Source organism: Piliocolobus tephrosceles, chromosome 7 (genome assembly GCF_002776525.5).
Source record: "Piliocolobus tephrosceles isolate RC106 chromosome 7, ASM277652v3, whole genome shotgun sequence".
NCBI classification, from domain to species: Eukaryota; Metazoa; Chordata; class Mammalia; order Primates; family Cercopithecidae; genus Piliocolobus; species Piliocolobus tephrosceles.
In genome coordinates this window covers 97031669-97047796 of record NC_045440.1, presented here as the reverse complement: position 1 = coordinate 97047796, position 16128 = coordinate 97031669, and the positions used below count along the sequence as shown (strand labels likewise).

The 16128-nt window shown below is 42.3% G+C and overlaps 2 protein-coding genes across 4 annotated transcripts in view; one reads left to right on the top strand and one right to left on the bottom strand.

The window, feature by feature from the left end:
• The window catches only part of PTDSS1 (phosphatidylserine synthase 1), a 69622-nt gene extending 55261 nt beyond the window's left edge, over window positions 1-14361 (bottom strand). Inside the window, exons 1-2 of one of the 2 annotated variants that reach the window (XM_023183966.2) lie at window positions 13827-14361; window positions 2574-2665 (exon numbers count right to left, since the gene is read on the bottom strand). In XM_023183966.2, coding sequence (XP_023039734.1) covers window positions 2574-2665; window positions 13827-14005 — 271 coding nt within the window. In that variant the 5' untranslated portion in view covers window positions 14006-14361. The remainder of the gene's footprint in view (window positions 1-2573; window positions 2666-13826) is intronic. The other variant, XM_023183967.3, reaches the window with a different exon arrangement.
• Window positions 14362-14410: 49 nt separating this feature from the next.
• MTERF3 (mitochondrial transcription termination factor 3) overlaps window positions 14411-16128 on the top strand; it is a 31463-nt gene continuing 29745 nt past the window's right edge. The window contains exon 1 of one of the 2 annotated variants that reach the window (XM_023183965.2): window positions 14411-14546. The gene's annotated coding sequence lies outside the window, so the exon portion shown is untranslated. Of the gene's footprint in view, window positions 14672-16128 lie in introns of both variants that reach the window. The other variant, XM_023183964.2, reaches the window with a different exon arrangement.

The following is a 16128-nucleotide window of genomic DNA, read 5'->3' as shown; positions in this document are numbered from 1 at the left end:
GATTGACTGATAAGGGAACAAAAAGACAGGACACAGAACATAAGGGAAATAAAAGACAAGTAAGAATACAGGGCACAGACCAATAATGGTCATGGCATTGAGTGATGACAAAGAAGGAGGCAGCAGATCACAGGATACAGAAGGCAGAATGGCTGAGGGGAAGGGGAATAAACTGTCACTACCATCTGAATAGTCACCTAGTCATGTTTCAGAGGCTCCAAACGGCTGCTTTGGTGGTGGTCAGCCTTGTGTTGGTATGGAACCTGAGATAGAGTTCGCCCTTTCCTTGCTTTGAGTTGTATTCTTAGGCCACCTTTGTATGGAAAGGCCAGGGTCCAGAGCTCAGGGAACCCACCCTTGGCTGGCCACTTATGCCATATACAACACGGGACTCTTGAAGGAGAGGAGGGTCTACATAACACCCAAGCACTCCTCTAACCTAAAATTCAACAAGAGGGAAGGGAAAGTTGGCAAATAGCCAAAAAGCTGTTTGACATCAGGGATTTTTTTTTAGCAAATTTGATAGCAGGAATCCCAGCTACTTAGGTGGCTAAGGATGGAGGATTGCCTGATGCCAAGAGTTTAAGACCATCTGGGCAACATGGTGAGACCCCATCACTATCTACAAAAAATATAAAAAAATAACTGGGTGTGGTGGTGTATCCCTGCAGTCCCAGCTGCTCAGGAGGCTGAGGCAGAAGGACTGCTTGAGCCCAGGAGTTTGAGGATGTAGTGCCCTATAATCACACTTGTGAATAGCTATTGCACTCCAGCCTGGGTAACAGAGCAAGACTCCATCTCTAAATATAAAAAAAAAAAATTAAAAATTCTACAGCAGGGTCAACACCCCTTTATTCCATGACTTACCCATATTATGCACAACTTGTCTTCATACCCTGATAACTGTGTATTACCAGCACCATCAATCCTTATGGAAAAGCCAAACTACATTTGACATATCTGCATAAGGTACGCAGATTTTCATTAGAAAATTCTTTTTAACTTAAAAGCTTGAGTGGCTGGAGAGCTAAACTCAGCTCCCAAATAACCTGGCTATGTAGAACAATTCATTCTCTGAGGGATTCAGAGTCATGGTTTTAACAGCATGATTATTATGCTAGTCTGCTACATACTAAAACCACTACGTTCTTGTAAACATAGTGCTACGTATGAGTCTGCCTCCAGAGTCCATGTTCATAATTACGATGGAAAACTCGCATTATTATTAGTAGTATTATTATTATTTTGAGATGGAGTTTCACCCTTGTTCCCAGACTGGAGTGCAATGGCGTGATCTCGGCTCACTGCAACCTCTGCCTCCCGGGTTCAAATCTCCTGCCTCAGCCTCCCGAGTAGCTGGGATTACAGGTATGTGTCATCACACCTGGCTAATTTTATATTTTTAGTAGAGGCGGGGTTTCTCCATGTTGGTCAGGCTGGTCTCGAACTCCCGACCTCAGGTGATCCACCCACCTCGGCCTCCCAAAATGCTGGGATTACAGACGTGAGCCACCACACCTGGCTGTTGTTTTTACTCTATCCTCTAGATGACTCGTATCTCAAAAAAAATAGGATAAAATTCCACTGCCACCATCTTAGGAAGCCTGAAGGCCTTGACATGGAACATTTCCAGGTAGCATCTGATAACATTCACAATGAGCTTCTTATATTACACATTATAGCCTACTGAATAGCATGAACAGTTACAGAAGAAACGCATCTTAAAGCATGATATTTAAAACCCGAGTAGAGCCGGCCCATGGAGAATAACCCTAAGAAAGACTGGAACAATTTCCAAATGTCATAGGTGTTAAAATATATATATATATAAGACAAGAGTGAGCATTTAGAAATGGCTACGGAGAACAAGTAGAGAATATTCTAGTAGGCAGTTACTGAAAGGGAATAAGAAAAAAGAAAGCAACTTTTAAGGAAGAATTCAGAGGAAAGGGATGAATTGTGAGCATGGCAGAACACCAAACTTGGTTTTTAAACAAAAGCTTTGCCTCACTCACTCCATAATCATGACGGGGGTAAAATTCATAGTAATCCTTGTCTTTTTTTCCTGCTGATGAAAATTCATATCCCAAATGCATAATCAGCAAAGCTTATGGTGATAAAAGATCACTTGGGACAACTTATTTAAGTAATACTCACTACAGCATCGACCCTGTCCTTAGCAAAAAAGAAGAACTCAGCAGTAATGGAGTATTTTATGACCCAACTGATAATAACAAAAACAGCAACAAAAAGAACCACATTTATTGAGAGCTTATAATTTGTCAGTCATGTTCATAGTGTTTAACGTGCACCCATTTAGTTAACCCTCACAACCGTACCTATCTGTTATCTCCATTTTATAGAAGAAACTGAAGCATTGTCAGCACTCTTGGGAGGCTTCCCTGGGGCTAGGAAGTGGCAGAATGGGCAGTCTGCCTCCAGAGCCTGTGCCCCTAACCACTACACAAAACTCAGATTATTTCTTTACTCCATCTTCTAGACGACTCACATCTCAAAAAAACCAGAAAGGCACAATACATAGGAGAAATGTGGTAATGCATGACGTTACTTACCATTGGGGAAAGCTAACACACTGATGATAAGAAAGAAGAAAATAACAGAGAGGATGCCTCTCCAGATGTTGTCTTCTGGAACAGAGTCATCCCTGAAAATAGAAAAACAACATTGAGCATTTACTTTCAGATCCAAATAGAAAACCTAGAGGAAGGAAGACTTCCATGTTCTAAAAACTAGGGGACTGCTACATGTATGACAGGATTGAACATAGGTTCTGAAGTAAGAGATTATACAGATCATACAGTACTTCTTAGATCATTACATGTCCAAAAAGGAACCAACAAACTAATGCTGACTGCTAATTTCATAGATCTAATTATAAAACCAGACTACATAATCACACACACTACACCTTCCAGTGAAGTGCACTTTTAATAGACACCTAACAATTGAATATCTGCCCAGAGGTTATAAATGTGGCCCTCAAAATGCCAGCCTGATCTTTATGAGGGTACTTATGATGCCTTCTGGCTTAGGTAGGGAGGCCCAACATCCAATTTCCAGGAACACCAATTTTTACTTAAGAATGGCTGCACACTGAGGGGACACAATGTCCTCATTCAGACTGACATCACATTATTGACATTGGGAATGATGATGACAACAGTAATAGCTCCCATTTATCTATCCACTGTGTGCCTGGCACTGACCAGGCAGTTTATAAACATTATCTCTAATGATCACAAGTTTGCAAAATGAAGTAGTATCAACCACATTTTACAAAATGAGGTTGCAAAAGTTCAGAAAGATTAAGTAACTTGTCTGAGGTTGTGTAGGTAAGACATTGCTAAGTTGGCATTCAAAACCAGGTCTGCTAGACACTGAAGACAATGATTGTTCCCCCAAGCCAAGCTGTCTCATGAAAAAATGATCTGTCACCCTAAATCAGCCTGACTTATGTTAGAGGAGGCACAGGGTTGGTATAAGAGACATTGACAGGACACACAATATGTAGGTTACAAATTAAAAGCAAGGTTGAAATTAACAACTGTTGCATAGGAAAAGAAGGTTGATTGTAACTCATATTTTATAATAAATATATTCTGGAAGATTCAAAAAATTAAAATTAAAGATTCAAAAAAATACTGGAAGACATTGGAGAATTAAAAAAAAAAAAATGAACCTCAAAACAAAACAAAGCAATCAACAATCATGAAGTGGTAAATTCACATGGCAAAGAAATCTGTAACAAAATCAAAGGAAAAGAGGTCAACTTGGGGAAAAAAATTTATAACTCATATCAAGACAAAAGACTAATTTCCTTAATATGCAAAGCATTTTCCCCAAAATCAGCTAACAGGAAGAACAACAAATGAACACAGAAAAACAAACAGAAAAACAGGCAAAGGATATGAAGTTTGTTTACAAAGTAAAAAAGTCTAAATAGAAAAATGGGCAAAGCATATAAAGAGTTTGTTCAGAGAGTAAAAAATCTAACGCTCTCAGAAGTGAAAAGACGGTCAGCCTCACTCATGGTTAAGTTAAAATAGAGACTGTTTTAAAAGTCTACCTTATTGAAAAATGGGCAAAGGATATGAATAGTTTGTTCACAGAGTGAAAAATCTAACGCTCTCAGAACTGAAAAGATGGTCAACCTCACTCATGATAAGTTAAAATAGAGACTATTTTAAAAGCCTACCTTACTGAAAAACGGGCAAAGGACATGAAGAGTTCGGGCAAAGGATATGAAGAGTTCGTTCACAGAGTAAAAAATCTAAGGCTCTCAGAAGTGAAAAGATGGTCAGCCTCACTCATGGTAAGTTAAAACAGAGAATGTTTTTAAAATCTACCTTATTGATAAAGGTAAACCTTTAATGACTGAGCTGGGGAGGATATGAAGAAACAGGAAAATAGGCATATGCTCATACATTGCTGGTAGCAGTATAAATAAATTGTCTTTATGGAGGCAATTTGCCAATATTTTAAGTCTACAAATGCATATACTCTGTGACTCAGCAATTTTACTTTCGGGTATATATTCTTTAGATAAACTCTCATTCATGCAAAAATGACATATATCCCACATTGTGCACTATGGTATTACGTGTATTCTTAAAAAGTTGGAAGCAATCAAAATGTCCACCAAAAAGAGACTAAGTAAAGAAATTACAGTCCAGTCTTGCAATGGAAAGCTAGGCAGCCATTAAAAAAAACAAGGAAGCTTTTTAAGAATCAACTGATTCATAATAATTTAAAAGATGTCACTAAGTAAATAAAGCAAATTGCAGAATAGTGAGTATAATAAGCAACTACTTGTGCAAAACAAGGTGGGGGAATGTGTATGGGTATGTAGCTTATAATGTATGCTTATACCTGCATAGGATGTCACTGGAAATCCACCCAAAAAATGGTGACACTGGTTTTCTCCAAAGAGGAAAAATGAGGGGTTGGTGAGAAGTATGGAGAGAGGTATTCACCACATACCCTTTGATGTATCTTGGATTTCAAGCGATGTGAATACATCATTCTTTTTGAAAACATTAATTAAAATTTTAATTAATGGGTTATTACTAACCACAAATAAATGGCTATGACAAATCAGTAAATTCGTCTCTATTTAAAATTATCTACCAATCAAAATGCTTGAAAATGTACATCAGCACTAAATTTATAACTAAATGGGTAATATATTAGGATATAAAACCAATGAAATGGCAGTTTTGTAAATTTTGAGCAATTTTATTAGAAAAAGAGGATCAAATGGATGGCCTAGTTTCAGAGGGGGGAAACTGTTGATTAAATGGAATAAATTAGCAGTTGGGTCTGAAAAGTTGGCAGTTTTATATTTGTCTAATTAGGAAAAAAATGTATTAATGAAAGACAGTGAGGTCTTTGGATAAACTGAAAATACGCAGTATGGGAAGATCAAACTTCTGCAATCAAAGATTAGGAGATAGGAGACTGAGTTTACAAAGCCATGTGAGTCCTATCGGACTAGAGGCCCCAATGTCACACTCTACTGTGAGTTTTGAGAGCAGAGAGGGTGTCCCCACCTCATCTAGAATAGCCCCTTACCAGTCTGTGGTGGTAGTGCACAAAAACAACAGAATCCCTGACAGGTGAGGACGCCAAACTCCCCTCTGGCCACAGGGCAACCTGAGCACACAGGGCCATTCTGTAAGGTCTGCTGTGAGTCCCTCTTCTCTGAATCCCGAATAATCCAGAGATTTAACCACATGCTGAGGTTTCCATAGTTAATCATGAAACAGAACTTGGCTGCAGAGTCCAGATGAGTGGACCCCAAATGAGGGACAAGATCTAGTATCCATGGACGGCCACTATATTCTAGTGGCTTTGCATGTTAGCCCTCTGAATCTTCGTAACACTCTAAAGCAGGAAATGATCATAATCTGCATTTTACTGATAGGGCCTGGCCCCAAAGTACAAGCTCTTTCCCCTACAGGAGACCATACAGTGCAGTGACTGGTACAGGCTGGGGCCAGACCACCAGCCTGTGTGACCCTGGGCAGATTACTTAACCTCTCGGTGCCCCAGTTTACTCCTCAGTAAACAGAGGATGATAATAGTTCTACCTCATAGGTTTGTGTGAGGATTAAATAACTGAAAACGTGTAAAGCACTTAAAACAGTTCCTGGCATAGAGGAAGTGTCTGTTATTATCATGAGTTCACAATGTTTAAATGCCCTTCATTTATGTCCACTCATTCCTTCATCTAATTAATGCCTATCATTGGGTAGGGACTCTTTGAGGTTGGAGATGAAGAGACATGGCCCTTATTCTTGAGTGGATCAAGATAAAAAAGGACAATGAGACATTATCTTAGTATAGCCTTGCCCTGAAGGAAATGTTTTTCATATATAGGAACTGTCTCTGACAGACCTCAAAAAAGCCCGGGTATTCACCTGTGATTGGCCCCTTGGTGGGGTTGTAACTGTCTCCTACAGCTTTGTGAGGCTGCAGTGTGGTTCCTGCTTCTCAGGAGAGATCATGACTTGTGGTCTGGGCTGCCCAAACTTCATCTTGACTCTTCCTGGTCTAAGGGTACTTGCTCAACTAAGATATTTCAGTTCACAGCAACAAAAAACAAGAAGACTTAAAGCTTTCCATTGTGATGCTGTGTGTGACACCTCCTTGACTTCTTTCCTACTGCAGCTACTAACAACAAAATGCCCCAGTCTGCAGTGCCCTGAACACTCCAAAGAATTTTCACCGCTGGTATTTTATTTAACTGCTCCACAGTTCTGTGAGGGAAGGCAGAGCAAATATTATCTTTGCTTGAAGGATGAGGAAAATTAAGCTCTTGGTTTATCTTGCCCACAGTCACACACAAATAGAGGCAGAGTGGAAGTAGGTATGAGGACTTCTGGAATGTTGGCTCTAGGTCAAGACTGCTATTATACATTCTCCAATAAGGACACAAACAGACAAGCTTAGGGAGGCAAAGTCTTCCTCGCTCTCTGCTAAACTTAGGCGATGCTCCAGCATAGCACCGACCACATATTGTGAAAATACCAAATGTACAGCTTAAAGTAAGAAAGCTCCCTAGGGCACAAGTCCTACCTCATTTCCCCAAGGTAGCTCTGGTGCCTGGCACAATGCCCTGGCACACAGCAGGCATCCACTTGCCATAGTAGGTGGTAAGAATGAGCAAGATGATATGGCAGAGTAGGCCAGTGACTCAGGTAACATGAGCGGGGAGTCTCAGCCTGACCCACAGGGTCCACTGGCAGCGACTTCCCTCTCCCCTTGCAGAGTGTTGGCTACACAGGGCTATTGAGACCATCAGTAAATATCTAAAAGCCCAACAAGTTTTCAAACACCTTGGCTTCTTCTGCAGAGCATTGTTTCAGCTAGGATAGGGAACTACCCAAAGAGACAATGTCTTAACAGCAGGGAAAGTGTCAGGAAAGCCCTGAGTTCAAAAAAAAAAAAAAAAAAGTTTGCACTCCAAAGAATTTCTGGACTCCGACTCCGATTCCGTCTCAATTTAATATTTGAGTACACGAACTTGACCAGAGGAGTGGTAACTTCAAGAAACCAAAGCAAACTCCATTCACTTGCCTATAATCTTTTAGACAAGTCTTTCTCCCTGGGGTCAGGCAGCCAGGAATGTCTAACCTTTATTATGATTCCTAAGGCTTCTAGGTTAATTGTCCCTCTCCTCCTCCCATCTTCTCCCTCATTACCCTTAATATGAGTCCTTGAAATAAAGACCTACAGGTTCATATTTAGATAAGTCACTGTTAAGGATCATCTTTCCCGATAAAAAGTTTAATCCCAGGTTACACAGTAGACCAATGTTAAGTAGCTTAGGTATTACCTTTAATACCACATTCATCTATTTTATAGAAAGTTATGATCCTCATCAAGAATTATGGGTGAGATATCAACTAAGGAAAAGAAAGGTGATTTTAAAGTTCTTATTGAATAAATGATTTCATGCATTCCATTCATTCAGCATTTACTGGATGTCTATCCTGGGATGATTAAGATTACTGGCCTCAAGAAGCTGACACAGAAACAAATATTATGACATGTGAGATACAATAATAAGTATTTGGAAGGACATAAACATTTCTTCCTCTGTGCTTCTTGGAACAATTGAGAAAGGTATCTTGGAGGGGAACCATCCAAATGGATTGTGAAGGACGCCAAGGGTGGCATCATGTGTGGGCAGGAGGTGGCGGGAGGTGCCTTCCAGTCTGAGAGATGGCAGCCCTGCCTATGTGTGGGACACGTAAGCTGTCAGGGCATGTTGGGTGTTGGGTGTTGGGTGTGCTGTGTATGGAGGGAGGGAAACAGGTGGGAAAGTAGACTTACTCCATTACAAAGGACCCTGGAGTCCAGCTAGTACTTTCTTATAGGTGACAGGCATCTACTGAAATACCAATGTCAACTAGCTTTGGTGTTATCTTTCATACCATACTAATTTCATTTTATGGAAAGTCACAATCCTTGTGAAGAATTACAGCTAAGTTATCAATTAAAGCAGGAGAAAGGTGATATGTTTTAAAGTATTTATTGGCTAACGGAGATTTTTAAACAGGGAAAGATGGGACCATGATTTTGTCTAAAAAGATTACAGGGGCAGCACTAGAGGGAGGGGGAGCCAGGGCCTGGGAGTCAGCTATCCCAAAGGGTTGGGAGTTTGCTGAGCAAAGGCTTGGGAATGGAAAGAGAACAGTCCCTAAAGCTGTAAAGGCCCAATCAGACCTGCTGAAGATAAACCAGATGGTGAACTCCAGGTTGGGAGAAACCTAGGCTAGAGGCAACGAGGACTATGAACTGTTGAATTGAAGTAAATGGGATGCCAGGGCTGAGGAAGCAGTGCAGGCTGACTGGACTAGTCCTGGTTTTGGGATTAGTTAAGACTGAAAAACTGTAACTTCTCTACAGAAATCTGGGGCAATAGGAATGATGTCACAAGATAAATTGTGTTCCATCTGGTAATAGAACTACATCTAAAATGCTAAACACAGTTTATTCACAACAGATGAACTTGAATTAAGGCTGCTTACTAAAGAGGAGTCTGAAAGGCAGCAGTTCCTAGGTATATAATCTCTGTGAGCTGAGGCATCATCTAAGCCAAAAAAATACTTAAGTCACCCAAGTACCCATTCACTGCAGAGGACCCCAAAGAAATATATGGCACATTCCCCCCCCCCTTTAATAAATTAGAAATTGTATTATGGACATAAAACTCTGGAAATAAGTATAAGAACAAATATAAAACATTAAATTCAATAAAAAATTTAATTCAAATGGTAACCAGGGAAAAGAAATGTTAACAATCATTGATAACTGGACCTCAGGTGCAACCTGACACAATGCTCACCTCCAGGGCTGGTTTAATCCTAGCTCATAATGGCTAGTTAGCACTTAAGATTGCTAGTGTCAGGGAACAAGGGCATGCAGGGCTTTTGTTGCTGGGAGAGAAGGAACATGATGTATACAAACGAAACAGGATCAAAACAACTGAATCAGCAGTATCAGGAGACATTTTCTACTGGCAATTAATGTGGTCAAGAGGGAGAGAACAGGGAAGGCTAGCAAGTATCCATAAGCAATGCAATACAGGTGGCCAGAAGTATGCCCCAATGATATGATGGTGAACTGGAGTTCCAAAGCCAATAAGGGAAATTAAGTAAAAATCATTATTAACAAATCAATCAATCAATCAGTCTGTCTGTCCATTTCCCTGTCCTTGTCTGTCTCCTTAGTTCTCAATCGAGGAGAAATGAAGCATAGACAAATTGATGATCACTTAAGTACACAAATCCACAGAAAGGCAATCTCCTCTAGGTAAGTAACCATTTTTGTTGGACAAGTGCTAACAAAGGCTGATTCTACTGTTTAATGGCAGATGCCTCTTAAGGAGAGGTGGGCTTCTTTGAATGTGAATTAATAGATTCTGGTGTTTTCTAAATCTAAAGCTTGAGTTTTTCAAACTAAAGGCATTCAGTATGTCCAAGTTTACCAACATCTGAATGCAGAGTAAATATGAGGGTATCTTAAAGGTAATTATTATACTCTGAGCTTGAGACAAAAGTTTTCCTTGCCCTACTTTGGCTAACAAACTTCTAAGACATATGCACAAGCATTTATTTATAAAAATACTATTTATGTTTTAATAGAGATGGGGTCTTGCTGTGTTAGCCAGGTTGATCTTGGACTCTTGGCCTCAAGCAATCCTCCCACTTTGGCTTCCCAAAGTGCGAGGATTACCAGTGTAAGCCATTGTGCCCAGCCTACTTATTCTAAAATGTGGGAAAATAAGTTTTTGGTTTTCCTTTGAGACAGAGTCTTACTCTGTTGAGTGAGTAGGGTGGAGGCTGGAGTGTGGTGGCATGATCACAGCTCACTGCAACCTCTGCCTCCTAGGCTCAGGTGATCCTCTTACCTCAGCCTCCAGGTGCATGCCACCACGCCCAGCTAATTTTTGTTTTGTTTTGTTTTGTTTGTAGAGATAGGGTTTCACCATGTTGCCCAGGCTAGAAATGAGCTTTTTCAAATAGGAAAATGATTAGGTAGTATCTAACTTTACTTTTAATGATGGTGATAAAGACACGAGATTTAAACACTACGGTTTAACAGGGAATTGGCCTAAGGGCCATCTAACAAAAGAACTACTTGACAAATCCACACCTGTCTCAGACTTCACTGCAAGGTATCTAATCCTCTGTAATCTTTAATTCTTGCTGGATCTCTGAAGCATGAGACAGTACCCAAGCACTGTTTCTCACATACTCGTTATAATGTCATAACATTATATGTCATAACATCCCAAAAGTATCCTATCTCCTTGTTCTCTTAGACAACTAGTCTTTGCAAAACAAACTTTAAGACATATTTTTTAAGTTTTACTGAAAGAATTGCACTGAACAATTGTCCAACTAAAATCCTTATAAAATAAATATAAGGTACTGGAGTTAATCATTACAAAAGAGCATAGAATAAATTCTCATTTAAGAAGTCGTTACTTTCCATCTTTATGGAGGAAGATAGAGCTATCATTGTAATGCCCCACTTAAAAGTGACAAATCATTACAAAAAATGAGTAAGATTTAGTAAGTACTAATTCTATTAATGGTGCTTATGATTTTATATAAAGTGAAACTTGTTATTAATTCATTATGTGATTTCTGTCTCTTTATGAAATTAGTGGAAGAAATAAAATTGTTAACATTTTTGGACGAAGCCACAGTCTGAGGTTCAGATTATGGTTCTTCTATTATTTTGGACAAGCTGTTAAAATTCACATTCAATTCTTATACTTTCACTGCTGCAATTTATTGACTGCCTTGACAGAATATGATGTAAAAAGAAATTTCAGAAGAATGTGACTTTTTATATCAGAATAGAGGAAGAGAAATCTATTTAAGGACCTAGAATCATGATTTAAAACAAAATACCATAATTATTTTTCTAATTTCCAGAGAAACTCCCTCACTAATTTCATTATTTCAAACCCACACATAAGATGAAGTTAAACTGAAGCTAACATGAAACAGGTATGTATGTTACCTAATGTCCATTTTTCCAATGCTTTTATCCTTCTCAATTACAGAGCATACGACATCCTCATTCAATAACAAATATAACTTAGAAGACAGTAGCATACAATGAAATCACATCATAATAACCACTAATGTTTATTAAGCACTTAATACTTCCCATGCACTGAGCTAAACACAGATTATCTAAAAAGATGAACTTAATCCTCATGACAGATAATCCTGACAGATTAATGTATTGATATTTTCATTTTACACATAGATAAGGAAACTGAGGCCTAGCAAAAGTATGTGGCCACACAGCTATTAAGAGATAAAATCAGGCAACATAATGAAGTATTTGAAAGTAACCATAGTTAGGGACATGACTAATTTCTCTCCAAAGCTAGAAATATGTCTGGTCAGGTACTGTGGAAAGATCTGGTCTTATCCTGCTGCACAGCCTTAGCAGATTTTATAGTAATAGTGGCAAGATCCCTCAATCATTAAAGAGTAAGTAATTGTTAAGCTTTATACCTTCAGGTAGATTGTCTCAAAAGGATAAACACTTACATAACAAGAACCAAGAGTCAAGTGAATCCCAGAGGTAAGGAAAAAGTGTGATGTGGGAAGATAGTAGTTTTATGAGGATTTTAAAAACTGCAGTTATTCCCAAGGGAGGCACCACCAGCACTTGTGCGTGTGTACGCAAACGACTGTGTAGAAGACAATTCACTTTATGTTGTACAGCGCTGTCACATATGTCACAATACATTTAGTATCCTTTAACTGTTCCCCCTCCCAAATACTAGAAGTTCTCTCAATCCTTGTGACTATCCAATATATATATATCCCTGCACATGTTCTGCTGACCCTGACAGAGAACCTTGATTGCTGGATAAAATTGCTGGGAGAGAAGTAACTGACACGAATTGTACATTGTGCTCCAGGGACTCTGCTAAACGTGTTCACACACATTCATTTAATTTTCATAACCCCATATAAGTGGATATTTCATCCCCATTTTACAAGTGTGGCCCCTGACGCTCAGAGCAAGGTTATGCAACTTAACTAAGGACACACAGCCAGGTTTGAAAACAACAGTATGGCTCAAAAACTACACTACTCTAAGTTGGCCTTTTAAGCCATAATGGTGAGGGAGGCGTGACTTCCCTTTCTTTAAAGAGGTTCATTCAGAAAGTATAAATCCTTCTAAGTAGGAACCACGGTGTGTACCCCCTTATGAACCAAGGATGAATTAGTTCCCTAGGTTAGGAATAAGGGGCCACAGGCGCAGTGCCACAGAGTTACCTGAGGTGTGTTCAAGATTCGGGCTGAGCAGCTCCTCTGAACAGGTATATATTAGAATGTGTGTGTATGTTTTCCGGGGAATAGAGATGTGTTATGCTGTGTGAGGTTTATGTGTTTCATTTAACACATAGCAGTTAGTATACACCAGGCACCATTAAAATTGCTGGACAGGATCACATTTCAGTACGTATGTTAGGAAATGAGTGAGCAGGGTATGCACTGCGTGATGTGTGGCGGGCTGGTGTCTGTGCAGTCATGTACCCAGATGATGGGTATTGGGCTGTGCTGGAAAGGAAAGGTCCGCTGTGATGTGTGTGTTTAGAGTGGCAGTTTGTGCCATGGTACAGATGGTAGTGTTTGAGGCTGGGGGAAGGGTTATGCTGGATGGATGACTTGTGTGCAATGCATACGGGAAGTGCTGCACAGGAAAAACCGTGTATGTAGCACACATGTGCATTTTTTATGTGTTACGGATAGTGCCGAATACCGGAGTTCCTCAGGAAGGGATCTAGGCTGTGTCCTGGGCCTGTGTATGGTGCCTGTAGGCGCTGTGGATTGGGGTGCTTTATATGTGTAGCGGTGTGTGCTGAAAGTGGTGCATAGGAGATGATTCATGCGGTGTGCTGGGTAGGGACGGGGGCTGGAACGGTGCAGAGGAGGGGCCCGCGTCGTGATGTTGTGTGGAGCGATGCTGAGTGCGGTGGGTGGGGGGGTGATCGTGCTAGGTGACTCGCGTGCGTTCACCGTGTAACCGGAGGTGCTGTATGGAGAAGGGGCACTGAGGGGTGGGGGAGCAGGCTAGCTTACTGTGAGACACCGGGCGGGCGGAGGGGCTGCGTGGGCGGCGGGCTGCCAATACGTGTGAGTGGAGCAGCCAGCCCACTTCCTCACTCAAAGCCATGCCGGGCCACCCTCCCCGCCACCCTGCCTCCCGCCTCTTGACTAGCCCTTGGACGCGCCCCCGGCGCGGCCGGACCGCCCCACCTGGTAAAGGCGAAGTACATGAGGCTGACGATGGTGAAGCTGAGCAGGGTGATGGTATGCGGCCGGTAGAAGAAGTCAATGGTGATGTCCTCCACTTGCTGCTCGTTGATCATCCGGAAATGCATTTTGTAGTTCACATCATCCTTGCTTAGGGTCCGGCTCCCCACGCAGGACGCCATGGCCCGCCTCCCCGTCCTGCCGCGGTGGCGGCGGCCCCAGCCCGCGGAGGCCGGGACCCCGGGGGTAACTAGCCACAGTGGGCTAATAGCCGGACGGCGAAGCCGGGTCTGGCGCCCAGCAAAGGCTGGGAGCGGAGGGAAGGACAGGAGCGAGAGGGCGGGGTCGCGGCGCCGCCACCGCGGCCTGGGGCAAGGGGCGCCGCCGGCCGTCCCCACGCTGTCATCCTGGCTGAGGCATCTCTACGCACTTGAGAAGCCTTCAGACTCCAAGTCCACAGGACTTCAAGGGAGTAGCGAGCCGGAGAAGGCTATCTGCGGCCCCTGGCTGACTCTTTTCCGCGCACGTAGCCCGCTGTCTCCCCACGCAGCCCGGCACATGGTCTCGCCCACTCCGGCCGCAGCCCACGTGGGCCGGGGAGCGCGGCTGCGCTGGGCCGGGCAGGCTGAGGAGCCGGCGTGCGGCGCTGCCGGACGGGGCGTGCGGCCCAGCGAGTCGGTCGGTCCCGGGGTCACCCGCTACGGGGCGCAGGCCTCGCCACAGGTAAAGCAGGAGCTGTCTCAGCGCGAGGATCGCGGTCCTGGCAGGAGTTCAGGTTCCGGCGCACCCGCGTCCAGACCGCGCCCCAAGGCCTCAAGGGCCTTTAGGTTTTCGCAGCCCAGTCGAAGGTGATTGGTTTTGATTTGTGTTTTTCCCTGGCTGGTGTGAAAACTCAACCATGTTGACTAATTAGCGCGGTGTGAGAAGCCTCAGGAGGGGGCTCTGCCTTCCTGCGGAAGTTTGGGGGAACTGAAATGGGCTAAAATGGCCTAGGAAGTATTGAGAGGCCCTTTATTAGGAAGCTACCCCCATACCTCCCTTTCTTTCCTGATTTCATTTATAGCCTTTCATAGGTAGAAATCTTGAACCCTATTTCAGTGCCTTTTTCTAGCGAAGCACTAGGCAGCCATTGAGAACCGTATATATGAATTGTTAATAGACTTAAGAGTTTCTTTAAGGGTTTTCTCTAATTTTCCTGATGAAAGGAACTTGTTAGAAGACTTCCGGTTACCACCTCACAGGGCTTTTATACACATCTGCACATCCCCTACCCGCTTTTGCATACTGTGTAAGCCAGTGAGTTAACTGTACTTGCCATTGATTTATTTCCATTCCGCAAGCATTAGAGCAGTACAAGGCTCTGGGAGAGTGGAGAATAGTCCCTGGAAGGGTGGATCCAGGGATGAGACCCAGCCTTGCTCTCGTGAATGAACAGTTAATCAATTGTTAAGATGTTTAGGCAGCAATGAAATAATGTGGAGAAGATAGTGCACTTGTAAATAAAAATGCAAGGATAAACATTAGTTGTATGCACAAAGATCTTTTAATGACGGGATGAAATTTGAAAGTGAATCTTCCTGATCTTTAAGGGGTATTGAGTGTGGAAAGGCTTCAGGATGAATTTGGGATTTCAGAAGTTTGAAGTAGGATGAAGTGCTTAGACGTCAAAAAAAGTTAGAGGTGATAGGGGCCTTAAGAATCATCGTATTGTACCCTTAGCCTTTTAAAAAAAGCATTATTTGAAGACTGGTTATTGACCCCACACCCACGCCACATCATGGGCTAGACATTTTGTTACACTGCTGCCAGAAACAGCCTTGTCAAGGTAGCACAACCGAGGTCTTCTGGCTTCCAATTTAGTGCCCTTATGATTACTGTGCAGAGAATGAATGTTGTAGGTTTGAGGGAAAACTTGGCACATTTGGAAGCCCATTTCCTACCAAAATCTAACAGAAACCACCTATCCCAGCAAGTTATTGTGAATACTTATTTCTTTTCTAAAATCATCGCAAAAATACTTATTTCTTTTCTAAATACATTGCAAAATGGGCCGAGCGCAGTGGCTCACGCCTGTAATCCCAGCACTTTGGGAAGCCGAGGTCGGTGGATCACGTGAGATCAGGAGTTCGAGGCCAGCCTGGCCAACATGGTGAAACCCCATCTCTATAAACATACAAAAAAGTAGCCAGGTGTAGTGGCGGGCACGGGTAATCCCAGCTACCCGGGAGGCTGAGGCAGCTGCCGAGAATCGCTTGAACCCAGGAGGCAGAGGTTGCAGTAAGCCAAGATGGTGCCATTGCACTCC